General features: G+C 43.7%; 1 protein-coding gene across 1 annotated transcript; it reads left to right on the forward strand.

Annotated features, from left to right (window-relative positions):
- Window positions 1-4,579: 4,579 nt before the first annotated feature.
- Window positions 4,580-26,601, forward strand: PCP4L1 (Purkinje cell protein 4 like 1). Its single transcript, XM_057725474.1, has 4 exons — window positions 4,580-4,797; window positions 16,576-16,688; window positions 24,864-24,918; window positions 25,533-26,601. Exons 2-4 carry the CDS (start codon window positions 16,659-16,661, stop codon window positions 25,673-25,675), a joined length of 228 nt encoding a protein of 75 aa, XP_057581457.1. The 5' UTR covers window positions 4,580-4,797; window positions 16,576-16,658; the 3' UTR covers window positions 25,676-26,601.
- Window positions 26,602-27,914: the final 1,313 nt, after the last annotated feature.

Consider the following 27,914-nt stretch of genomic DNA (forward strand, 5'->3'; position numbering starts at 1 on the left):
TGGCTGAGTTCAGGCCTTCATCATTATCCACTTATCACTGCAACAGTGAAATTAAATTATTAAATTATTCCCCCTAAGACCAGCTTCATCTCTTCCCAACCTATCCTCCTCGCTGTTGCTGTTTTCTAAAATGCAAATTTGATCATGTCTGTCCCCTGCTTAAAATTCTTCATTTGCTGCTCATCACCTTCCGGATAAAATCCAATCTCCTTAGCATGTCACAAAAAGTCCTCTGTGATCTGGCCCCTATTTATCACTCTGCCCTCATCTATCCCAACCCACTTCCCTCCCCGGACCTAACATATCATACTTTGGCTCTAGATGTGCTTAAGCATTTAGAGTTCCCTGAACAAGCTATGCTCACACACCTCTGAACATCTGCCTTTGTTATTCTGTCTGGTTGGAATTACCACACGCACCCCCCACTTCCAAACCGCCACACATCCCTCCACCCAGTCCTTCTGACTCTTTTAGCCCTTTGGGCCTGAGCACAGGGGATCACCTCTGGGAGCCTGTGGGTTAGAGCTACACATCTGCACACACATTTGTCACAGCACTTATCACATTGCAGAGCAACAGTCTCTTTCTGGCTCTGTCAATCAACCGTGGGTTGTTGAAGTCAAGAGTTACATCTAGCATTTTTGGATCCTTAGGATCTCGTACACTCCAAGCACATATAATAAATGTTTATGGAGTGAATAAACGGGCTAGGATATGAATGAAGGTCTGATTCCAAACTTGTGTTCATTCTACATGGCATCATGTTATTATTTGTGAATGCATGCAGTTGTTAAACAAATACTTAATGGGTATCTATTTTTCCAGGCATTTTATAGTAATGTACATTCCATGTCATCTGGGTACATTCCTGTTTCCCTCTTACCTGCTGTCTTTCACGGCTGATTATCCTTTGCTGTTCTGACAGGATACTCATTAGTCTTTTAGTCTGATTCCTGACTCCTTTCTGACTTCTGAACCATTGCTGCCTGCTGTTCTTACCTGCCATGTCTGCAGTTGACACGTGGTCAACCTCGCTCAGGTGTCCACTGAGCCAGGTTTCCAGTCTGGGCCTGCTTTCTCCTGTTTGGCCTCCCAGGTTTTGGCACAAACACTTCTTTGAACAGGAAGGGTTCAGGCTACCTCTTTTCCTTTGTACCTTGTGATCCGGTCTTGATCTTCTTTCTCTAAATTCACCAAATATCTCCTGTGACCTGTTGAATTCAATGGGATTTCCCTTATGTTTCTCCCAGTCAACCTCCCCATTGCTTTTGACTCCCTGACAACCACATTATCTTCTTTGAAATACCTTTTCTCCCTAACCTCTATGATGTTATGCATTCCTGATTCTCAGCCTGCACTTCTAATAGCTCTTTTTTCTTTCTCCTCTATTGGATTCTCATTTCTCCTAAGGCTATGGGTTACAGAAAACTATCGGTTCTTCTCTAAGGCTCAGTTTCAACCTCCCCATCCTTCTTCTTCTATGTTCTTCCCTAGTAATTCATCTAGTCACAAGGCTCTGGTAAAATGTAAAAATAGCTCACATTTTAACATCACAGTTGACAGAGCACCTTTGCATGCCTGATTTCATTTAGCCTCACTCTAGTATGTGAATGTCTTCACAAATCAACTCCAGTTCTATGTGTGGGAACTTGCTATTCTTAGTAGTTCCTTCTAATGCCTATTCAGATTATTATTCTCTTTCTATTCCTTTTTCTGGACTCTCACTGTGCTTGCCCAGACTTCTACACCCAGAGTAACATTGCACCTTCGTGTTCACATGACCATCTCTCCCCTTCTAGACTGTAGGTTCTATGTCACATAGGTCTTCTTTTCCCAACAGCTAGCATAGGTCCTGGCCATAATGTGTGTTTAATAGTCAGTGAATAACTGAATAACTCCCAATTTTCTGGTCCTGAATTCCAAGAGTCACTTTGAATCCTCTCCTAAATCTTGTTATTGATTCCTTATGACTTATGTTTCTTTATGTTGTCCTTTTCTTCTGTTACTGTCACTAAAGTCACCCAGACTCTTTTTTTTTTTAACCCAGACTCTTGTACTTTGTACAACTATGACATCCCCATATTTGTCTGCCTGCTCTTGGTCTTTCTCTTGTCAAATCAGTCCTGTTTCCCTTGCAAGAATAATCTAAAAACGCCATTTGTACAGGGTCAGGTTTAAATTCCTTATTCTGACATTCAAGGCCCTCACATGTCTCCCCATCGTAAACCTCAGCAACTTCCCCATAGTAAACCTCAGTCTTCTTTCATCATTTTTTCTTGTTATCACCCAGATGTCAGATTGACACGTTTTCCTCCTTCCCCTACTTTCTTCCACCATTTGTCTAAATTTTACCCTGCCTTTCTCCAACCGAAATCCAATTTTCTCCAGGAAGCTTTTGACTCTTCAGTCCTAGACAAGTGTTTCTTCTTAGGTCTGTTACTACATACTGTTACATGACTTACTGCTGTAGCATGCTGGGCATTTCATCATCTATGGCAGGGATCAGCAACTTATGGCCTATAAGCCGAATCTGCCCTGCTGCCTGTTTTTGCACAGTCTGTGAGCTAAGAATGGTTTTTACATTAAAAATACAAAAGAAGAAAAAGAATATTTCATATCACACAAAAATTATATGTAATTCCCACATCAGGGACCACAAATAAAGTTTTATTAGAATATAGCCATACCTATTTTGTTTACATATTGTCTATGACTGCTTTCAAGGTATAACGGGAGACTTGGGTAGTTTGACTCTAGGGCTTGCAAAGCCTAAAGTATTTACTCTCTGGCTGTTGCAGAGAATGCTTGCTAACCTCGGATCTAGGATCTTGAATTCTCTGCATAACCCTTGCATTGCTGTTCAAGAACTTTGGAGAGGTCTGCTTCACTAAAGACAATCTTTTCAAGGCTAATCAGCTTTTTATTAGAAAAAGTGGGGGAAGCCAGAGAGTAGGCTGCATAGTGTGAGTAGGAGCTAGCCTACTTAGAATTCAGTAACTTAGGCAACCAGATTCCCATTGGAAAGTGAAAGTCAGAAGATCTCAGGTAGAGGAAAAGATGTGATCTTTTTTTCCATCTTCTTTGTTTCCAAAGTGGCAGAGAAAATGTAAATGCACAGTGTCCAGCTAGAGAAAGTGTATTTGAGGTCTTATCTGAATCTGCTTGTTGAGAAGGGCTCAGTGGTTGCTGGCTGACAGAAGCTCAGCTATTAATGACTCAGTTATTACAGGCCATGAAAGAAACTATCAAAAGGGTGTAACAGCTAAAGCTGAAAATGTTTGGCTTTGGCTGGCTGAAGCTTTAAGTAAGCTAAGAGGTTTACAATGCCTAGAAGTATCACAGGCAAGAGAATTTAAAGGATTTCTTTAAAGTGGAAATGAAAGCTAGATATTTAAGAATAGCAGTTGGAGTTATCAGAAAGTTTGTGACTTTTACCTAGGTGTTCTATTTCTTTTCATCTTGCTCTAATCATATTTTTTCTTGACTTTACAACACAGTGACTATTTAGTAAAGTTCCATCTTATTGAAAAATACTCTATTGAACTGTGAGCTTCATCTTTCACGTCTGCTCCCTACAACTGGGTAGAGTCCACTTGCTAGTTTTGGTACTGAAACCTGTGTCACCAAATGAGTTGCTACCTGAATTGCAGGAAGAAAAAAGCTACACTCTGGGAGGTAGGACTTGCATATTGAAATATATTTTAATGACAGCAATAGGTGCAGAGTCATAATAAGTCTCTGCCTCTCTCTCTCTCTCTCTCTCTCAATAGCTTCACAACCACAGTGGGGCACAGGGGAGGGCACATTGTCAGATTGAGATTGAATGACTAAACAGTTGTAAATTAACTTTTGGGGGGAGATCATTACCTATTCAAGTGGACACGAGCAGACCATCATTTTGTTGGAGAAGGGTTTTTTGCATTACGTGGGAGGTAGAATTGATGAATCCTCAAATGTCTTTCAACTCCTAACATCTCTGATCTTCCAGATCAAACAGGCACTTCAAAATATCCCTGTTCTTTGCCACAGAATTCCGTCCCCTTGCATCTCTCTGTCCCTTTTTCTCTCTCTGTCCCTCTCTGTCTCTGTCTCTCCCTCTCCCTCTTCTTCCCTTCCTCCTTTCCGCCCTTCTCTTATTCAGACTGCCATCCTATTACTAACCCGTAATCTGCAACATCTCTTGGCTTTTACCAATGAAGGATTCACTGCTTCCTGCTTCCCCTGTACTCTGTCGATTTCCTTCCAGCTCTTCTTTCTTCACTTTCTCAAACTCACAACACTCCTTCCTTCCCGCTCTCTCTCCTTCCTTCCTTAGTGTACTACACCTTCCTCTCCTTCCTTCTTTGCTCGTCCTGCTTCGTTTTCCATCTTCTCATCCCCCGACGGTCTCCCCCTCCTTACCGCTCTCTGTCTTACCCTAGTTTGGAAATGCAGCAGACCTCTGAGCCTGCCACCATTGGATGCAAGGGGCTGTCACTCTGCGGCAGGAAGAGCTCCTATTGGTCGGGCTAGAGGCGGGTGCGAAGCTGGCTATAAAAGGTGGGGCCGGCGGAGGCTCGCGAAGCGGCTCTGACAGGACAGGGTCGGAAGGGGACTCTTGGCTCGGAGCTGAGCGCCTGGAGCCGGGGTGCGGGCACTGGAGCAGCGGCTCTCCGCACTAACTCTCCCGCCTCGTCAGCTGGGCCCCGGCCTCAGAGCCCGGCAACTCGCGGCCGTCGCCGTGCAGCCCGAGGGCCCCGCGTCTCCGCTGCACGTGCCGCGCCCCGCGCGCCCCGTCTGGCCGCCGCGATGAGCGAGGTGAGCGGCGCTGCCGGGCCCCGCCGCGGCGGGCTGGGGCTGCGGAGTGGGGAGGCCGCTCCTGGGGGTCCCAGGGCGGCGTGGGAGGGTGCTGCAGCCCAGAACCGCGGAGAATCCTCCCGGGACACCCCCCTGCCTCTCTGCGAAAGCTCCCACCTCCGGGCGCTGGGGAGCGATTGGAAGCGGGAGCCTTTAAGTTCCCTGACTGTGGGTGGCGATTTTGGGGGACTGGAATCGAGTGTAGAATGGGGGTGGGGTGGGCGTGGAGCTGAGGTCTCAGATCATAAGTCTTATCCTCAGGATTCTGCCCTCTGCATCTGTCTTACTGCTCCGAGGTGTTACTCGGGCTTCCCTTCACTCCCCTGACTTCTGAGAAAAACATTCGCTTCTGTCCTCCCTCTCCTAGGGCTGTGTTGCTTTTACACTCCTTATGTAGCATTCAACGGAGAACTCCAGCCCTCGCCCCCTGGAATGGCCACTTTGCCCCTTTTAGGAAGGTGGTATCCTATCCTCCACTCATTCAATTAAGAACCAACCGTTGGAGGGACCATTCTGATATTCAGAAGCCCTGTATTGGGGGCCTGTCCGGCTCCTGGGGAAATGCCCCCCTTCAAGAGTAGACCTCCCTCCACAGTGAGTCGCCACAGGCTCCGTGGTCTTTCGAGCCAGACCCAGTCCATTAACTGTGATTTCCTCTATTCAGAAAACACTGGCCATCCGTGAGGATCAAAGCAGAGACTGGGAAAGACCTTTCCCATTGTTTGCATTTGTAGGCATCCAGAGACAAGGATCTTCCTTTCTGAGTGAAGTCAGTATGTGCAGTGACATCACAGGCTTGCTCTCTGCAACCCCTTTGCTAGTACCCTGGATCTTGTGTTAAATCCAACTTCTCAGCTATATGCCAGATCCCAGGTCTACTACTTACTAGCTGTGTGGCCTTAGGCAAGTTTACTAAACCTTTCTCTGCTTCAGTGTTTTATCTGCAAAAATGGGGGTAATACTGGTTGTGCTAATGATTAAATGAGATAATATATGACAAGTACTTAGAACAGTACCTGGCAGAGAATAGACACTCAATCTATGTTAGCTATTGTCATTATCTCCCTGTTTCTCTCTCTCTGTTTTTTAATTTTAGAGTATTTCAGAAAACTAGCATGAGAATTCTCAAGGATACAAGGTTAGTGAAGGGGTAGGACCCTGGAGCCCAGGTCTCAGTTTAGATCTTCATCTTTAGTAGGAGCTCTGCTGGCTCCTACCAAAAGCTGTCACCCAGGGAGCCAATTAGTGCCAACTACTATGTTTTGGTTGCCATGTCCACTAAGTTTATTCTGGAAAATTGAGCTAGTCTGGGGGCTGCAGATGAGCTAAAGTGGTTTCCTGTCCCTCAGATAGTTGTAACTGTGACCACAGCAGCCTTTCAGAAAGAAAAGGGAAAAAAAAGAAATTCAATCTTCTTTCCTTTTGCTTTCTTTCAGTCCTAATATGAGAAGAGAGGTTTTCTTTGCCCTCTTTTCACTGAGGTCTAGAGTTCAAAGCACCCTCTAGTGTTTCTAAATCTGAAAGTTGCGATGCAAGCCATCCCCTGGGGGTTTGTGATCTGAAGGCTATGCCAACATGAAGACGTGTGGTTAACCTGTGCTTTGTAGGACAGTACAGGGGCTGGGATTTAGGGTGGTGTTTGGTGCAGTGGCAAAGCTGTCTCAAAGCAGGGTCAAGGAGAATAATATGAGGGGAAAGTCAAGTCTTGACTAAGCAGCTGTACTTGGCTAGCCTCAATCAGGAACTCAGTAGAATGATGAGAGTGGGATCCTTGGATGGGACGTAACCATCAGTGTCTGCAGGGCTGCCCAGCCTCCCAGGCTGTCAGAGTGAACTGGTTCTAACTAGCAATTTAGCCGTGGAAGCTGCCTCCCAATACGGAGCTGAGCCTTGGCTTCGGGGATGAGTATTTATAAAATGCAGAAGCAGCTATCTGGGCTTACACAGAGTTCAGCTCTCTCTGAACCAGATCCCCAAAGGGTCTCTGCTTCCCTAGAGGCCATGACCCAGCCTGTTTTCTTCCTCTTGTAAAAGCTATGATGAAAAGCGGAAGTGTTGCCCAGAGCTCTGACGCTCTAGGGAGACCAAACGGCTTTATTTCTCTCAGCCCAGCCCCAGGGATCTCCTCTTTCAGGCTGGAGTCCTAGCCCAGGAAAGCCCTGTGCACTCTGAATCTTATGTAAGCTTCACTACCACTCCCCCCCAACCCCACCTGCTGATTTTCTTGCTTCAGAGAAACTGCATGAAATGAGAGGATTTGGGATCTCTTTAAGAGATTCTCATTTCAAATGAAGAACAAAAAGTGGGGAAGGGTCTCCAGATCTAGAGGAAAGTGTAGGGTCGTGGTGGTGCTGCTGGGGAGAGTCTCTGATCATACTTTACCTTCCTGGCTCTTTGCTGTCACTCAGTACTGCAGCAGAGCATTTCCCTGTAATTGTGTGTGTTCGTGCGCAGAGGAGCTGCAGGGGCTCATCTCCAGCTTGTCTGCATTCACAGCTGCAGGCAGAACTTGACTGCTGTGAATCACAGTCTGTCTCTTACAGTTTAATAACTTTTTGCTCGTTTCTGTGAAGAATGGGAATGGGAGATACATTCAGTCCCTGAGGGCTCTTTCCTATAATCCCTTGTCATATGGTGTAGCTGGCTGGTTAAAGCAAACTTGCAAGTTCGTCTGTGATCCTGTTGCACTTCTCAACTGTAAAAAGCCCAGCTGGAGGAATCCCTTGGTCCAGCAGCCATTCTATTGAAATGGGGGTTATAGATGACTGGTAACTAGTCCCATGGTATCTGCCCCATAGTGTCTGTCCCCAAGCTGGTGGGGGATGGAGCAAGGGACACATCACTTAGAAACCTCACTAGAACCAGTACTTCCTCCTTTATTATTCTGCTTTCTGTCCTCTTAGGTAATAGGGATGGGATGTGGACCACAGTCTCCTTCCTGTGCATATCTGTCTGAATCTACAGCCTTCTTCACAATGGAAGTTTGGTCAGGGTGACGTCATTTCTGTTATGTCCACGGTGAACCAGTTGTTAGGGAACCTGGTAGGGGGAAACTGAGGTTTCTCTTGATCTCTCTCTCATTGGTATTTTATTATAATGATGATTGTATTGGACATATAAAACAGAAAAGCTTGATATTGGAAAGCCTTCCACCTCTAGAAATATCTGTCTTCTGAAGTAAGAGAAACCAGAACTTGCTCATCCCTTTCTTAGTCACCCATCCAGGTTGTTGGCTTTAGCTGCTTGAGCAGGAGACTCTGGCTGGTCAAAGTGGGTGACTTTGTCATCCTGTGACCTGCGAATGTAGATGAGTCTTTTTCCTAAGCTGCAGCTGTGATCAGTTACATCTTAGAATGTCCAGTCTCTATAGGGTCAAGCACCTGTAAGTATTGTGGCTGGAGTTCAAATATTCAAACCTGATGCATTTTTCATGTCTGTCCGTGGAGAGTCTTAACTGATGAAAGTGATGGAGATAGGGTTGCAGAGGCAGGGGAGGAAGTAGGATCAGGTCAATAATTATCTTTTCAAGGTAGTGGTTCTGTGAATGCCTCCCCCTGTTTTCTTTCTATGTTTCTATAATTCCAAATTGTCTTTCATGAGTCAATATTATGATGGAAAAAAATAAGCTTAGTTTTGCAAAAATCCTTCCATTTAGAAGAAACACAGATATATTTTTTACCAAGAAAATCTCAAATAATATATCAAAACACTTTGGTGATATAATTTCAGATTTGTCAAGGAACCCTAAAAATCCTCTGGTCCAATCTTCTCATTTTACAGAGGAGGAAACTGAAGCCCAAACCTTATCTAAGTTTACACAGTGTTAGAACCAACACTGGGGCACAGAACTGATGCCTTCTTATCCCCAAAGAACTTTCCCTAAGACTCATTTAACATATGACTCCAGTGGTAGAATGATTTAATTTACATGCAACTTTGAAGGGATATATTACAAATACTTTCTATAGGAGATCTAAGCCATGTGATTTAATAAATCCTGAGCAAGAGGAGAGAGAGAGAGGAGAGACCAATATAGGATGATATGAATCCACAGGGTAAATTCTGGTAGAATACTAGATAGAGTAAGCACTGTTCTTCCTTACGCAGGATGCCTAGTCACCTTAAAAGTGGATGCAATGAATATGCTGAAGTGGAGTAGGTAAGTTAACAGGAGTGAAGGAAGGGGGAAGCACAGAGGCCCTCTTTTCGTGGATTATTAGTTTCTGGTGTCCATCACTGATTTCCATAACTGTTGAGCATCTAGGACCAGAAGGAGAGCTTTTCTTTCAGAACGGAAAGAAATGAGCAATTCTCTTAACTCTAAAGTTTTTGACTTGGAGGACCTAGTGCAGAAAAGCAGGTATCTAAGTAACATTGCTGTACCTGATGATCAAACAGGTGCTGAACATTTACTCTGCCTTCATTTGGCCACTTGACTTCCAAAGAGAGTACAAAGGCTTTGGAAGGAAAAATCTAGAAGAGAGAAAGAAGAACACATTAGGCTGGCAAAGTAAGTGGTGAATACTAAGTGCATGATTTTCTAAATCCATACTCCAGAACTGCTGCTCAAAATGGCTTGACTTGCCCCAGAATTATTTTACCTGCAAGAGTAAGCCAAGTCAGAAGCAGATCCAAAACCACTTTTTCTAAGAAATCTGCATCCCTGCAGGTGCCTAGACCTTATCACATTCTTCTCCCGGAAGTCGGATTATTGCTTAATTCCAGGCTGCCGCCCGAAGTCAGGCCCACCTAGGTTTCCCTACCCCCGTCCAGGGAAAAGAGGTGCGATTTACCGTTCTGTTGTTCTTGGTGCTGCCTCCCTCCCACACAAAGCCCTCCAGCTGAGTGTTTGCTTTGTAGGCTGTGGTGGGATTAATACGTTTATTTTGGGACATTAATGCTATGGGTGGGATGCACATTGAAGATTATAGTAATAAAGGATGCTTTGGCACTACTCTCTCTCCCCCACCCCCTACCCTCAGTATGGGGTGAAGGCACCGTTCCAAGCTGTGTGCAGGGCACCACAAATAACTACTCATTAAGCTGTGGCAGCCCATGCTGGGAGGAAATGGGCTGGGGCTGTTGACTCACTGCATACCATGAGCTGGCATGGCCAAGGAATTCTGCCTGACTCCAGTGGGGGGTACTGCTATTCCAGGAAACAGGGGCGGGGTGGCTGAGGGGGGAAGGACAGACCAGGGGGCTTGGGAGCTCAGACTGCTTAGGTTATATTCTCATCTTAGGAGGCACCTGAGCTATAAAGTATTTGGGTTATATTCCATACATTAGGAAAAGAATGCGTGTATGTAGAACCTGGAGTAAGGATTTCTGGTTCTTTTTCTGTTATTATCTTGAGGGTGACCTTGAGCAAGTCTTTCTGAAGCTGTTTGAGGACTGCAGCTGGTTGCTGCACTGAAAGAATTGAAACAGTTCCAACAGTGCTCCAACAACAGCAGTCTAGGGTCTTTCAGGGGCACCAGGAGATCCCAAAGCCCTCTTTAAGGATCTTTAGCAGTGAACTTAAATTTAACATTGGGGGAGAACATGTCAGCAGGGATAGGAGGGTCCCTGGGGGGCTGAAGCCTCTTTGTCAGTGCTTGAAAGCAGATGCACCAACTCCTGTCTCCCTTCAGTTTTTGTGTCTCTAAAGCAAGCAGGGAGCTTACAAAGCCTAAGATTTATGTCAATACCAAGGCAAGAAAGGGGTCTTTGGGGCGTACATTTCGGATTTTTAGGATTCACGCCTTTTTTAGATTTCCCTGTCCTGGACTGTAGGACAAGATTCTGAGTTTTTGTGCCTGTTCATCTGAACTAAAGGATTCTAACAGTTCTATAGTGTGCGTATAATTTGTTTTCCTTTGCCCAACACCCAAGCTATATCATTCAGAAGCAGGGTGTATGTGATCTAGATATGATGAGGTGCTCCTCTGTTGCTGCTGATAACAACCTGTGATACCTCTATAAAGACCCAGTGGGATGAGGAGTATGGGGAAATCGGGGTAGTTTACCTTTCCCATGGTTAGTCCTAACTTGCTGCTTGGAGCAGAGGGGGTGACACTATCTTGCCTCTTCTCCCGGCAATGGTTGCTGTGGCAACACCATTAAAGATGAAAGAGGCAAAGAAAGAAAGGAAGAAATGCAGCCCGAGAAGGGGGCAGGGCAAGTACGGCCCAGAGTTATAGGGTACGTATTCCCCAATAGTGGCAGCAGGGAAAAAGCGCCTAAGTTGCTACCACTTTGACAGTTTTTAGGTGCTTTGCCAAGACAATACTAACAAACTATCCTTCTGAGGCAAAGAATGGATTTATACAATTATCTTTATGATACAAAGGTAGATGAAAGAACTTGATAGAGGAGATATGGTTTATTTGCTCCTAAGCGCTAATCATCTTCTCCCTGTAGTCTACAATTCCCACCCCCCTCCCCCCCAAAAAAGGGTGTGTTTGTGTCTAAGCGTTCTTTGAAATGAAACATGAACATTGATGGAGGTGCTGTATTGGAAATTCCCTCTTGTACACCCCTGACCTGGGAGCAGTTCCAGGAGACTCCAGGGCTTTAGACATGGGCAGCTGCTGTACAGAATAAAATTTCTATCCAAGCAGACTATTGTCGGGCCCTTTACCAAAGGTTTAGAGCTATTGGCAGCATTTTGGGGGACAGACATTGGGAAGACAGGGAGATTGTGATTTCCAGGGTTGGTTTAGAGTAAAAAGAGATCAGTTATGAAACCCCTTTGGTAGCAGAATAAGCCTCAAGGGCCCTTAGAGACACCCCAGGTATTCCCGTCCTCCTTCAGTCCCACTTAGTGAAGATGTACTCTGTGGCAGCTCTACCCTTTGATTCCAGGCCTTGAACCATGCAACACCCCAATAACTTGACCTATTCTTATAGTCAACCCAGAGTTACATTACTTCAAAATAATAACTATTTATTTTGATATATACTAGGTATTTTGCATACATTTTTTCTAGTTCTTTTCACCTTTTAGGATAGATATGATTTCTCTTCTGCAGATGAGAAGTCTGAGCACAGCAAGGCTAACTGATTCACCCAACATCACACAGCTAGGAATAGCTGAGCTGGGATAGTCAGTGCAGATCCAGGATATGAACCCAGATCTGCCTAACTCTACCTAATATGACATGTTGCTCCCACCAGGAATTTGAAGCTTGAGAAAATTATAATTCATGTAAACAAATATTTATTGAGTACCTACTATATGCAAGACATAGGTTCAGTTACTACAAGTGATACAGAAATAAATGGACCTTGCTTTCAAGGAAATGGACTCTAGTGGGGCGGGAAAGGGGAGGTAAGACAAATACACAGTAACTATAATACAGGTAAACTATGAAATACACTTCTAGAGAGGTTCTTCCCCTTCATCCTCAGCTCTTTTTCAGGCACATCTGCTGAAGTAAGGAGAAGCAATGACCTGGCTTCACAGTCTCTGAACCAGCTACAGAATGAGGCCCTCAGCTATCTGAAGACAAATTAGATTTCAGAAATCTTGGTGAGCTGGCAAATAAAGCAGAGTGGGAGCTCCCTTCATTCATTCAACCAGTACTGAGGGTATACTGTGCTAGACCCTGGGACTACAGGAGTGAATAAGATAGACACTGCCTCTACCCTATAGGAACTCGCACAGAAATGGAGGAGACAGATGTTCAATATCTAATCACTAAATTATTATGTAATTACATTAGTAACAAGTAGTACTAAGGAGAAGTACATGGTGCTATGAAAACTTATAATGAGGACCCTAGCCTAGCCTGGGGAACTAAGAAGGGCTTCCTGGAAGAAGCAACCCTTGAAGAGAGCTCTGAAGGATAAATAGGAATTAACTAGGTAAAAGGGGAGCGAGGTCCTGAGGTGAGAAGGAACAGAGATGAGGTTACCAAGGTAATCAGAGGCTGCATAATGCAGGGCCTTTTAGACTGTGTTAAGAATTTTCTTCTTTATCCTAAGAGCCTCAGTCATCACTTGGGCTATTACGGTGGTCTACATAAGAAACAACTGTGTTAGGGTGGTAGCAGTGGGAGAAGTGAATGGATTAAGAGATATTTGGGAGCTAAAGTTAACAGGACTTAATATTGAATTGCATATGCAATGTGAAGGAAAGAAAGGTGTCAGGAACAATTTCTAGTTTTCTGGCTTGTACAACTGGATGAAATGGGGAACACTTGCAGAGGACTAGGTTGGGTAGGTAGGATTATAAATTTAGTTTGACACACAAAGAGTTTGAAGTTTCCATAAAATGTCGAGTGGAGATGTTTGAAAGCTCAGAGGAGAGGTCTAGAATAGAGACATGCAGTCTGTCCTCCGCATCCATGGGTTCAGCCAACAGCAGATCGAATTTCTGAATCTGAGAATGCGGAATCCATGGCTATTGGAGGGCAGACTGTACTGTGCCATTTTATATGAGGGACTTGAGCATCTGCGGATTTTGGTATTCTTGAGCATCCTGACACCAGTCCTTCTTGGATACCAAGGGGAGGCTGTATATTTGAGGCCTCAATGGCATTCTGTGCTATTCAGTATGGTAGCCACTAATCACATGTAGCTATTTCGTTTATTAATTGTTAATAAATTATTAACATATTAAATAAATTTTATTCCTCAGTTGCACTAGCCACATTTCAAAATACTCAATAACCCCATGTGCCTAGGGGATGCCATGTATTGGTCAGCATAGATATGAAACATTTCCATCACTGCAAAAAGTTCTATTGCAGAGGTCTGCAAACATGTTCTGTAATGGGCCAGGTAGCAAATATTTTTGGCTTTGTGGGCCATGTGGTCTCTGTTGCAATCACTCAGCTCTGCTCTTGTGGTGCCAAAGCAGCCACAGACAATGTGCAAACAATGGGCCTGGCTGTGGTCCAGTAAAACTTTATTTAGGAAAACAGGCTGCATACCAGATTTGGCAGTGAGCAGTAGTTTGCTGACCCCTGTTCTATTGGATGGCACTGGTATAAATGATAACCGAAGTCATAGGTACAGATAAGATCATCTAGGAAAAGAGAACACAAGAGAGCCTAGCCCTAAACCTTGAGAGCCCCCAATACTTAAGTGTTGGCAGAAGTGTCCAGAAAGATAGGAGGAAAACCAGGAAAAACTGTGATGTCCTAGGAGCCAAGGAAAAATATGTGTCAAGAAAGGTGAAATGATTAAGAGTATTGAATGCTTCAAGAGGTCAAGCCAAATGGAGCTGAAACTTTTGCATTTGATTTAGTATCATACAGAGCATCGGTTTTCTAAAGAGTCATTTCTGTGAAGTAGGAGTAAAAGCTAGGTTGAAATGGGTTGGAGAGTGTGTTGGAGGTGAGGAAATGGAGACAGTAAGTGTTCTGAGAAGTCCAGCTATGAAAAGAAGAGAGACATGAGAGACCCTGGCCTGCACCCCAACCTCAGTCATCTTTCTAGTCTACCTTTCTAAGTGCTCCTTCTCAGTCTTTGCTAGCTTCTTGACCTCTCCTTAACATTTTTCCCCCTTTAAAAAATTAAGGTATGACTTACATGCAGTAAAATGTGTTTTTATCAGGGCATAGTTCTGTGAATTTTGACAAACATATACAATCATGTAACCACCATCACAACCAAGATTACAGCAGTTCCATCATCCCCAAATTCCCCGATTTCCCTCTATAGTCACCCGTCCCCATGACCTCAGCCTCAGCAGCCACTGATCAGCCTGCTCTCCCTATAGTTTTGCCTTTACAAGAAATGTCATGTAATTGGAATCCTATAGTATATATATATCCTTTTGGGTCTGGCTTCTTTCACTTAGCATAATGCCTTTGAAGTTCATCCCTGTTGTATCTATTAGTAGTTCATGCCTTCTTTAATTACTGAGTAGTATTACACTGTATGGATGTATTACAATTTGTTTATCCATTCCTCACTCTGACATTTGGTTGTTTCCAGTTTTGAATGATTACAGGTAATGCTGTTATAAACATTCACTTACAAGTTTTGTAAGTTTTAACTTCACTTGAGAAGATACCTAGGAGTAGGATTGTTGGGTTGCATGATAAACGTATACTTAAGAAACTGCCATAGTAGCTATACCATATGGCATTCCCACCAGCAATGTTTGAGAGTTCCAGGTACTCTGTATCTTTGCCAATACATGGTATTGTCATAAACAAAACACAAAATAACAACAACAACAAAATCCTAATGGGTGTATAATGTTATCGAACTGTGGTTTTCATTTGACTTTCCCAAATAACTAATGATGTTATTCAAATTTTCATGTACTTATTTGCCATCCATATATCTTCTTTGGTGCAATGACCACATATCTTGCCCTTTTTACAATAATATTCATATTATTGAGATTTGAATGTTTTTTTAAAAATAAAATTTATTTATTTATTTATTGGCCTTTTGGCTGTGTTGGGCGTTTGTTGCTGTGCCAGGGCTTTCTCTAGTTGCGGAGAGCAGAGGCTACTCTTCCTTGCAGTGCACGGGCTTCTCAGTGCGGTGGCTTCTCTTGATGCGGAGCACAGGCTGTAGGCGCGGGCTCAGTAGTTGCGGCGCACAGACTTAGTTGCTCTGCAGCATGTGGGATCTTCCCGGACCAGGGATTAAACCCGTGTCCCCTGCATTTGCAGGCGGATTCTTAACCACTGTGCCACCAGGGAAGTCCTGAGATTTGAATGTTCTTTATATACACTGGATATAATTCCTTTATCTGATTTGTGATTTGCAAATATTTTCTTCTGGTCTGTAGTTCATCGCTTCATTCTCTTAGGAGTGTCTTTCAAAGAGCAGTTTTTAATTTTTTTTTTTTTTTTTTTGGTTGTGCCCTGTGTCATGCGGGATCCTAGTTCCCCAACTAGGGATCATCAAACTTGTGCTGCCTGTAGTGGAAACATGGAGTCTTAACCACTGGATCACTGGGGAAGTCTCAAATAAACACTTTTTTTTTTTGGCTGCGAAGCGCAGCTTGTGGAATCTTAGTTCCCTGAGCAGGGATCGAACCCGTACCCTTGGCAGTGAAAGTGCAGAGTCCTAACCACTGAACCGCCAGGGAATTCCTGGAAGCACAGAGTCTTAATCATTGGACTGCCAGGGAAGTTCCAGAGCAATTTTTAATCTTGAAGAAGTCCAACTTACAATTTTTTTCTTTCATGGATTGTGCTTTTGGTGTATCTAAGAAACCTTCACCTACCCCAAGGTTGCAAAGATTTTTTTTCCCTGTATTTTCTTTTAGACGTTTTACAGTTCTAGGTTTTATATCAATTTCAAGTTAATTTTTGTATAGGGTGCAAGATATAGACTGAGATTTTTTGTTTGTTTTTTTGCACATGGCTATCCAATCATTCTGGCACTATTTTGAAAGGACCACCCTGACCTTTTAATATTGGGGTTCCTCAAGATTTGGTCCTAGACCTGCTTCTTTTCACTCTAGTGGTGGCTGGAGAAGGAATTCAGATTAAGGAAGGCTTTTTTTGTTTGTTTGTTTTGGTCTTAAAGAAAGGAAAGGTTTAATTTATAAGCGAGTGAAGGGAATTGATTGTAAAGATTCCGGAGAAGGAGGAAAGGGGAATGGGATCTAAAGCTCAAATGGAAGGACAAGACATCATCTGAATGCTGATAAATGCCCTGGAAGGAGGCATGGGGTGGGGAAAGGGAGGGTGTTGCTGTGTCATATCCCTCTCTGCAGTCTCAAAGCCTGAAGACAAAAGACCCTTAAGCCAGCAGGCTGTTCCTTTTCCTCCTTCCCCACAGGAAGGGAGAGTCCACAACTTTGAACTGCAGAGGAAACAAAAATACCCTCAGGGGGAATTGGCAGCTACTGCCGAGATGATGGAATGGAACATTGGAGTGCGTCAGGCCCAGAGGTGAGAAGAAAGGAATACAGGAAGGTAGGCAGGGAAAGAAACTAGGGTCCTCCAGGGAAAGGCAAGAGTTGTTGGGCCTCATAGTTGCTAATTAGTGTTTGGTGTGTATCGAGAGTGAGAAACAGTTAGTCCTATGTGGGCAGTGAGGCTGAACTGAACCAAGCTTCAACTCACTAGAAACTTGGAAAAACAGGCTTGAATGTAAGCAAGGGAGTCATTTGAAATGGAAACTGGTAGGATGATCCTGCACATGGAATTCTCAGAATCTGAAAGGCTAGCATCTGGCCCTAGGAGTGAAGAACACACACAGGCCACGGCTAACCCCCAGGGGTCAGCCTGGTGTGTGCCAGGAGGCCCACTGAGCAAATGTCAAGGTGAAAGCCGGAATCAGCGTGGTTAGCTCAACTAGCAGAGCAGGAATCTGAGTTAGCAGGCATGGTCTAGAATCAGGTTCGCAAATTACAAGTAAGCTCTCCCCATATGGGGAAGACAGGACCCTGTAGCGTATATATCAAGAAAGTGTTGGGGACTGTGGATTGAGAGACTGGTCCTTGAACACAGCTGCCTCACTGTGGGAACGGAAGGAAATCATGACCTCTAGGACTTTCCCTCTTACCTAGAGATTGCTCTGCTCTGCGGGAGAACTTGTCTAGTTAAGTCGGTTTCACATGGGACATCCTTCTCATGTGGTATGTCTGTGCCACATGTATACACATGCTTATGCCTTTGCCTGGAGACTGGGATGCAACATAGCATAATGTTCAAGAGGGTAGACTCTGGAGTCAGACTGCCTTGGTTCAAATCCTGGCTTTGTCTTAGCTATATGACTTTAGGCAAGTTAATTAGCCTCTTCTGGACCTTAGTTTTCTTATCTGTAAAGTGAGACTAGTAACAATACTTATAGGGCTGCTGTAAGAATGCAGTGTGCTAAAGTACTTAGAAAAGGGACTGGCACAAAGGAAGTATTATATATATGATTGTTAATAAGGTGAGGTTAGGGTTAGAGTTAGGTGGGGTAGCATTCTAAAGTCCTTGATTTCTTGCAGTTCCCCTAGATGGGTCCTATAAGGAAAAGGAAGAATTTGCTAAACCATTTCATTGTTGTTATTTCTGTTCAGAAGAGCTCAGTATTGAAAGAAGTAGAAAAGCACCTGAGAGTTTGTAATCCATACCTGGCTAGAATGAGAGGCTGAGAGAGAGCAGTTGAGAAACGCTCACCTGTCACAGCTCTTGTGGGTGAGCATCAATCCTCTGGAGATGTGAGTTTTTGTTAAGAGACACTCTTATAGAGCATGCGGCTTCTAGTTCACCCGGAGTGGACTTCTGTGCCTCCTTGGTTTACCCAAAATATGGTTAATCTCATGGCTGTCAGCTGGATGTACCAGAGGACCTTGATTCACCTAAAACTGCTGAGTTTCTGTAAGACACACAGGAGGGTTGGGGCAGAGACCAGGGACGAATAAAGGGCTGAGTGCGATGTAGAGGGTGGGAGCTAGCAACTTGTGATCTAGGGGCCCCACCCCTACCCCAGCAAATCACTAACCACTAAATTCAGAAATCCCGAGTGTTCAGAGTGGTTATTTTGAGAACTGGCTGGTGAGGGTGCAGAGAGGAGGGGCAGGGTGACGCCCCAGCATATTACTTTTTAGCAGAAGGTGTGAGAGAGATTTCAAGGGGCATTGTGAGTAATAGGGGTTTTCTTCTCGTTTACAGAATGCTTTTCTGGTTTCCCTAGTGACCTCTCATAAATTTAAGCCAAATGGAGCTGTGAACCCCTGGGTGGCCAGATAGCAGCTGAGCCACGGCTGCATTCCAGGGTCAGTAATCTCAGGAGAGACTCGGGAAGGCGGCAGCTGGCAGGGTGGAGGGAAAGGGGTGGCCTGTGTGTTTCAGTCCTGACACACATTCCTGCTTAGAGGATTCTCAAGGTTAGCTGACATGGGAAGGAAAGTAGAGGAAGAGACAGCTACTTGAAGGGAGATATTTAGAACTGAGGTCCAGATTTTCCTCCAAAGGGGAGGGATGAGAGAAAAGAATTGGTGGATTAAGGGGACAGGCGTGGAGAGAGAGGCATTTGCTGGCAATAGAGAAAGTAGGATTTGAAGTCGGAGAGCATGGGACTATAGAACTTGCCTCTTGACCCATGACCCTCTTGTCTGGTCTGTTGACTGTTATCCAACTACTAAACATCCCATCTGTGTCATGCTTTTGCAGTGTGGACAGACCCCTTGTGATGACAGTGTGCCAGCATGGAAACTGTCACCTAGCTAACTACTGGGTCATTATATTAATCATGTGCATAAAAAAAAAAATTGGACTACAGGAAGACAGGAAGATCATGGGAAAAGGAAGAGTAATGAGTGACCAGTCTCCACAGAGTCTCAGGAACAACTCTTCCTTTCATGGAAAAAAAATTTTTTTTTTCTGATCAAAGGGGTACTAGGAGGAATTCCATAGGGTTTGGGGGACACTTTTGTGCATGTTCTTTCAGATTTTTAAGTAAAAATGTACACATACATTGACAAGCAATCTATATCTTTTATAAAAATTGGACCATACCAACTTATAATCTACTCTCCAAAACATTAGAGTAAAAATTAACACAACGCTGTAAATCAACTATACTTGAATAAAATAAAAAAATAATTAAAAACTAGGTAGTTATTTTATAACTGTCTGCTATCTCCACTACTTTTCAAGATGCTAGGAATACACAACTAAATCACAAAGTTGTGAAAGCAGTATAAATGTGACCAATATAACCTTCGAAAATCACATGTGATCAATAAAGCCATCTTAGTTTGGCCCCAAATTTTAATATCCAAAAGGATGAGATTGTCCATCTACCTAACAATTTTTAAATTTGTAATTTACCTTTTTTCAAAATGGAGTATAATTGCTCTACAATGTTGTGTTAGTTTCTGCTGTACAGTGAAGTGAATCAGCTATATGTATACCTATATCCCCTCCCTCTTGGACATCCCTCCCACCTCCACCGCCATCCCACCCATCTAGGTTATCACAGAGCACAGAGCAGAGCTTCCTGTGGCTTTAGAGCAGGTTCCTGCTAGCTAACTATTGCAGATGTAATTTACTTTTAAAGACACTTTCGCTATCAAATATAGTTCCGCATCAGCTTTTTTTATCATAATAATTTTTGTTTTACTTTAAATTATTATTTTCTTCTTATTTACCCCAGCTTTTTATTAGAAAAATTTATCAGAGTTGAAAGAATTGTTCAATGCACATCCATATCCTTTCCACCTAGATTCAGTAATTGTTCATATATTAGCATATTTGTGTCAGCATGTGGCAGTATTCGATCTTGTGGACATACTGCAATGGTTAAGAGTGTGGAGTCAGTCTGCCTGGGTCCCAGAGTCAGTTCCACTGTTTTCTAGTGTGGCTTGACCTTAGGCAAGATCTTTAACATCTCTAAGCCTGTTTCCTCAATTATAAAATAGGATGACATCTCAGAGATCTCAGAGAATTGAATGCGATAGGGTTTGGCACATAATAAATGCTCAGGAAGTATTATTTAGGTACTTGTCTTATCTCCTCACTCAGCCTGGAAGATAGGGACAGTATCTCGACTGGTTTTACTTTAAATCTATGTCCGTTAACTTCAAGTGGGCCCTTAGGGCTGCCTGGTAATCCTGCCACATCTCACCGGTCACTCACTCTCTTACTTTCTTAGATGACTATTTCACTCAGTCACCTCTCTCCTCAGATCTTTAATACTTTTTGCCCCTTCACTCCTAGCTGACAACTGTTCTTCTTGTTTCACTGAGAAAATAGAAATGATCAGAAGAGAACTTTCATACATTCCCGTTATTCTTGCCACCTTACCTGCATCTACACCTGTATTCTGTGCCTTCATTCCTATATTCTGGATGAACTATCCATAGTTCTAAGGCCAACCTCTCTACTTGTGCACTAGATTCATTTCCTTTTGCCTATTCAAGATCGCTGTAGGGATTTACCTGGCAGTCCAGTGGTTAAGACTCTGCATTTCCACTGCAGGGGGTGCAGGTTTGATCCCTGGTCCCTGGTCAGGGAACAAAGATCCCGCATGCTGCGTGATGTGGCCAAAATTAAAAAAAAAAAAAAATCACTCTAGTAATTCTGCCCTATATCTTCTGCATCATCAATTTTTCCTCCTCTGCTAAATCATTTCTGTGACCCCACATCCTTTCCCAGATACTGTCCAATTTCTCTGGGGCTCTTTAAAGCAAAGTTCTTCGAAAGAACTATCTTTATTCACACATCCATCAAAAAACCCAACTTATTCTACCTTGAAAATTATCTCAAGTCCTATCACCTCCATCACTACCACCCTAATCCAAACCCCACGATCTGGCTTGAACCACTATAAGACCCTCGTAATTGTTTCCCCCCTTTCTTTCTTGCCTCTCTCTAGTCTATTCTCCACCCGGCAGTCAGTGATCCTTTAAAAACATGTTGGACTGTGTTTTCTTCTGCCTCAAACCTCGCAATGTCTTCCCATCAACTCAGAAAAAAAAATCCAGTCTTTGCCCTGATCCAAAGACATTCATATTCTGGCACCTACCCAACTTCATTTCTTATACTTTCTCCCTTACTCACTCAGCTCCAGCCATGCTGGTTTTCTTACTCTTCCCTGAACACACCAGGCACAAAATCTGCCTCAGTGACTTTCCACTTGATGTTTCATCTGCCTTGAAGGCTCTTGCAGACATTTACTATGTCATTCCAACCTCTACTCAAATGTTACTCATCAGAGAGGCCTTCCTAGACTACTCTGTTTTATTTTCCTTCTTGGCACTTGTCACTAACTGGCATAATTGTTTAATGAGTTCAGGGACTTAATTTTGTTCACTGCTGTATCCCTAATGTTTACAACAATACTTGGCATATACTGGGCACTGATATATTTGTTGAATGAATGAATCTTGTGTTTTTTCTACACTCCTTTAATGCATAGGACAGCGCTAAACACAAGTAAGTGCTGGATAAGTATTTATCAAAATAAGGTGAAAACAGCATAATCTACATAATATAAACTGTATTCTATCAGCTTCTTAAAGCAGAACCCTTATATCTGGCAGTCATTCAACAAAGGTTTGTCTCTGTAAAATGAGGGATAATATTTTATACTCCATTGAGCTGTTCCAAGGGTGATATGAGAAAAACCTGTGAAAGCACCAATTCCTGTATTTTGGTAAATATCAAGTACTCAAAATTGTGAAATAAATAAACAGACTCTAAGGGGATCCAGAAGCTACAGGAGTGACACTCTCAAGATGAATTGTACCTTGAGACTGAGGAATGACCAGATGAAGTAGCTCTGTTGTTAAGATTCTGAGGAAGGGGAATTACTATTATGTTAAATCTAACTCTTCATCTGAACAGAGAGGCTGGAAAAAAAGCACACATATCAATTGATTAATCTCACTTCAAATTCATGGGCTTGGCCTTGTGAATGCTTCCCAGCAATCCTATTACTGTTTCTTAGTCCAGTCACTCTCCTGCTCTCCTAGATGAGTATCTCATCCCTTCTTTCCCACTCCCCTTCTTTCAATACCTCTTCTCGCCTCTTGGTTGATAACTTTGTTACCTATTTTACTTAAAAAACAGAAGTAATTAGAAGAGACCTTGCAAATGTTCCCACCTGCCTGTATCTGGGCCCATGTGCTCTGCTTTCCCTCCAGTTACTGTGGATGGTCTGTTCTTAGCTCCTATTCAAGGCCACCCCTTTGCTTATGCACTAAATCTCTTCCCCTTTCGCCTACTCCGGCAATGAACCTCTTTCTCTCCTACGGTTTTTCCTTCTCTACTGAATTATTTCCATAAAGCACAAATATTCTGTAATTTCTGCCATCTTAAATAAAATCTTCTTATGACCCCACATCCCCCTCAAGCCACCCCATTCTCATTTCTTTGGAGCTCCTTCTATATTTGCTGCTTCAATGCCCTGCCTCCTTTTCTCTTTGGAACCTACTACAATCAGATTTTTTTTCCCCTCCCTTCTTCCACCTCTCTTGTCAATGTCACCAGTGATCTCCCCTGTAGCAAAACCCGAAGGTCAGTTCTCAATCCTTATCTTACTAGGCCTACCTGCAGAATTTGACACAATGAATGACTGTCTCCTTGAAATAGTTTCTTCATATGGCTTCTAGAGTACTATAATCTCTTGGCTTTTCTCCTGGCTTCTCCTCAGTGTTTCTTATTGATCTTTCCTCATTTGTACACCCTCTAATCAATGGAATGCCCCAGGATTTGATCCTTTTCTCTTCTTTATCTGAACTTCCTCCCTTGGTGATCTTACCCAGTCTTATGGTTTAGATGCCAACCACATCTTAATAACTGCCTAATTTACATCTGTAGGCAAAAGCCTTCTCTTTAATAACTCATCTTGAATATCCAACAGCTTATAAAAACATCTGCTCCTGGATAATTAGGTAGGCACCTCAAACTTGTCCAAAAACAAGCTCCTGATCCTTTGCCTATTACCTGCTTCTCCTGCTGTCTTCTTCATTTTGGGAAATGACAATTTCATTTTTTTTCTTTTCATTTCCTCAGCCCCAGAACTTTGGAGTTATCCTTGAGTCCTGTCTCACAATGCCACTTAAGCAATAGCTGTTGCTTGAAAATACAGTTGTTCCTACATGTCTAAGGGTTCTGCATCCGTGGATTCAACCAACTGAGGATTGAAAATATTATTTTTTAAATTCCAGAAATTTTCAAAAAGCAAAACTTGAATTTGCTGCAAGCCAGCAGCTATTTACATAGCATTTACATTGTGTTTACAAGTATTTACATAGTTTTTACCGTTGTATTAGGTATTATAAGTAATCTAAAGATGATTTAAAGTATGTGGGAGGATGTGCGTAGGTTATATGCAAATACTTGCCAATATACAAATAAATGCCATTTTATGTAAGGTACTTGATTGTCTGTGGATTTCAGTATCCTCGGAGGTTCTGGAACAAATCCCCTGCAGATAATGAGGGACAACTGTATACCCAGAATCGAACCACTTCTCACCACCCCCACTGCCACCTTGTTGATCCAAGCAACCATTATCTCCTGTCTAGTTTTCTGCAATAATCGCCTAACAGATTTTTCTGCTTCCTCCCTAATGCCCCCTATGTGCACATTGGAGGAATCTAATGGCTTCTCATCTCCCTTATGGTAAAAGTCAAACTCCTTAAAAAGACTCTCAAAGTCCGACACAGTCTGTCCTCACTCCCAGTTATCTCTGATCTCATCTCCATCCGTCTTTCCTCCCTCCTCCTCCTCTCCCTTCCAGCTACACTGGTCTCTTGCTATTCCGCAAACAGGCTAGTCACACTTCCACCCCAGGGCCCTTGAAAGCTCTTGCCCACCATTCACAGGCCTTACTCCCTTACCTCCTTCAGCTCTTGGCTCAAATGCCACCTGTCACCTTTTCCTGACCACTTTGTGTAAAACCATGTTTTTCCACTCTCACCCGGCCCTACCTCCCTTCCCTGTCTTTTCTCTACAGCACTTATCACCACTTAACATAATAATAATTTTGTTTTTTCATTTGTCTATCTGTATCCTAGAATGTAAATTCCACGAGGGCATGTTTCTTCTGTTTTGTCCTCTACAGTTTCCCCAGCAATAAATACTTGTTGAATAAATTTTGGTGGCTTTTCTCCCTCTTTCTGATCTCAAGACCCACTTCTTCAAAAGACTAAGGGATGCACCTTGGGGCTTCCTAGGTGGCACAGTGGTTAAGAATCCGCCTGCCAATGCAGGGGACACGGGTTCGATCCCTGCTCCAGAAAGATCCCACATGCCGCGGAGCAACTAAGCCTGTGTGCCACAACTATTGAGCCTGCGCTTTAGAGCCTGTGAGCCACAACTATTGAGCCCATGTGCTGCAACTACTGAAGCCCACGCGCCTAGAGCCTGTGCTCCGTAACAAGAGAAGCCACGGCAATGAGGAGCCCACACACCACAACGAAGAGTAGCCCCCACTCATCGCAACTGAAGAAAGCCCGTGCACAGCAAAAAAAAGACCCAACACAACCAATAAATAGATAAAAAAAAAAAAAGACTAAGGGATGTACCTGGTAATAGGAGGAACTGAAAATGATGATGGTGAGTCTAAGGGCTGGCACCTTAATACTTCCATGAATATCTAATATTCTGATTTTTTTCTTCCAGCTTAACACTAAAACATCCCCAGCAACCAACCAGGCACCTGGCCCAGAGGAAAAGGGTGAGTGGGGTGGGCCAGGCAGTTTATAGAGCAGGTAAATTTAGGGACATGAAGACAAGTAGGGCTGCAGGTCTGGAAGCTCCTAAAGTCAGACGTAACAGGAATAAGAAAGCGATAAGCAAAACAAAGTACTAGGTTAGGACTACTGTATCTATAGGCTTCCTTCCACTTTTTCCTAAGAAGTAAACCTACTGACATTTACTCTTTAATTTTAGATGGCTCTGGAATGCTTGGAAATAGATACAGTGATAGGAAGAAACTCATCAGATAATCCCAGCCTCTGTCTAAATCAGAACTTGAGGGAAAGCTGGGGAAAGTGAGTGTGCTCTGGGACGCTGAATTGTAGGATTTAGGAATAAGTGGTGATAGAAGACATTTGTCATCTTGGTTCAAGAGTTGCAAAGCTCCTGAGTACCCACTATAGCCAATTCTCAGCCTAGGTACTCTGACTCAAGCTTCAGGGAGAATTATCAGGCATTCTTGGTCCTAGCAAAGATTGGGGGACCTCACAGAGTCCAGTAGAAAGTGGACTTTAACCACTGTATTTGGGGCCTGGAGAAAGGGGCTGGGGCAATTCAGGTTTACTCATGAATGAATCTCTCAACTATCCGCAGGGAAAGCTGGCAATGCCAAGAAGGCTGAGGAGGAGGAGGAGATCGACATCGATCTGACGGCACCAGAAACAGAGAAGGCTGCCCTTGCTATTCAGGGCAAGTTCCGGCGATTCCAGAAAAGGAAAAAGGATCCCAGTTCCTGAACAACCAGCCTTACCCTTCACCTTGCTCCCTTCTCTCCCCTTTTCCACAGCTCTGACTCCTGCGTGTCTTTGTCTCTGTGTCCCTCTAGCTTCTCACTGAAGCAAGTTCAACCCTTATACATTATTTTCTCTGGCTCCCTCAAGCCATTGCAGCTGTAGAGGCACAAGGAACACGAGGAAGATGAAGAATTCAATAGGCAGCCACTTGCCTAAGGGTGGAACATTTTCTTCTTGGGATATGGCTCCTTGATCAGTACCTATGCCTGTGCTATGAGGTTGAAGAACAAGAGGCTTTGAGGTTGAGAGAGGGACCCCGACAATGTGGGAGGGAGGGGAAACCCTTCAGAATAGGGTGCCCGAGGGTGGGGCATATACACTGTTCCTCTGGTTACAACATTCACATTTCAGGTAGCATTTTTACCCTTCACATCCTACAAGGTAAGCCAGGGGACTGGAGCCTCCCTTTCCCCTAGGCAGACCTAAATCAAGCTGCTCCCATGTTAGTGCATGCTGAGTAGATTAGTCCCAAGGAAGGGAGACTAGCACTGGTAGAGACAAGGAAGAGTTTCCTTCATCATCTAATCTAGACCCATAAGGGGCAGAAGTGGAAGAGGTTCAGGGGGCCACAGGCAGAGAAATGGGAAGATTTGGGAAGGAAAGCAAAATGAAGGCGGAGAAGATCTCTAAAGACACAAGTTACTGCTGGTGAAAGTGTACTATGTGAAGGATTCTTGGGGCTTTGCTAACCTGCCTACCTCTAACCCTCATGTCTAGCTACCCCCAGAGGCCACACAAACCCAGTGACCCCTGTAGCCCCCCTGCCCCACTCTGGAGTCAGAGCAGAATTGGAACAGCCAATCTATGTGATTTTAGCATGTTTAGTAATTATGAAAACAATAAAAAACCCTCAAGTTGGGGCCATTCGACCTCTGCTTCTGTTTTTTCTTGGAAGGAATATGAATATAAGCCTGAGCTGGCCTCAGGGAGGGTGGTAGAGCAACAGCACAGATTCCATGGTGGCTCAGGAAACTGGCACCAGCTGAGAATTTGCAGACTGAAGCCCCCTCCTACCTTCCTTCCCTGACCTTGTCCTCACCTTCATTCATCGCCCACATTGTCTTTATCTGCTGCTGTTGCCACCCCCGGTGCGCACCTGCAAGGGTGCCCGTCTCCTTCCCTTTCCCTTTCCAGCTCAGTGCACGCGTGGTGAATCTGCCTCTGGAAACAAACCTGATCTTCCCTGCTCCCTATCCCCGAGGGACCTTTGCTAATTGTCCCTCCTGCTTTATCTTCCTCCCACATCCCTCCTCCCCTCCCACTGTTTTATCAAATTTAGGAGAAGAAGTAGATGACTCTGGGTCATTAGAGAGCATGACTGTCACACTGAAGATTTTAAACCATGAATAAAATAATGGCTTACATTGCTGAGAGATGATCTCTATACATTGAAACAAGAAGCCTAATACTTGGAGATGGAACAAAGAATGCTTTATCTCCCCCACTCTCCTCACTTCTTAGTATTGATTTAAGAATACAGAAGTTGACTAAATGTTCATCAACAGATGAATGGATAAAGAAATGCGGCACATATATACAATGGAGTATTACTCAGCAATAAAAAGGAACAAAATTGAGTTATTTGTGGTGAGGTGGATGGACTTAGCATCTGTCATACAGAGAGAAGTAAATCAGAAAGAGAAAAACAAATAGTGGGCTTCCCTGGTGGCGCAGTGGTTAAGAATTCACCTGCCAATGCAGCAGACACGGATTTGAGCCCTGGGCCAGGAAGATCCCACAAGCTGCAGAGCAGCTAAGCCCGTGAGCCACAACTACGGAGCCTGAGCTCTAGAGCCTGTGAGCCACAACTACTGAGCCCATGTGCCACAACTACTAAAGCCTGCACGCCTAGTCCCAGTGCTCCGCAACAAGAGAAGCCACTGCATGAGGAGCCCATGCACTGCAACGAAGAGTAGCCCCCGCTCACCACAATTAGAGAAAGCCTGCCTGCAGCAACGAAGACCCAATGAAGCCATAAATAAATAAATAAATAATAAAATAAATCTTAAAAAAATAAACAAATAGTGTATGCTAACACATATATATGGAATCTAAAAAAAAAAGGTACTGTTGAACCTATTGGCAGGGCAGGCATAAAGACGCAGACGTAGAGAATGGACTTGACAGGGGAAGGGGAGGCTGGGATGTAGCGAGAGAGTAGCATTGACATATGAATACCACC

The sequence above is a fragment of the Hippopotamus amphibius genome, chromosome 3 (assembly GCF_030028045.1).
Source record: "Hippopotamus amphibius kiboko isolate mHipAmp2 chromosome 3, mHipAmp2.hap2, whole genome shotgun sequence".
Taxonomy (NCBI): domain Eukaryota; kingdom Metazoa; phylum Chordata; class Mammalia; order Artiodactyla; family Hippopotamidae; genus Hippopotamus; species Hippopotamus amphibius.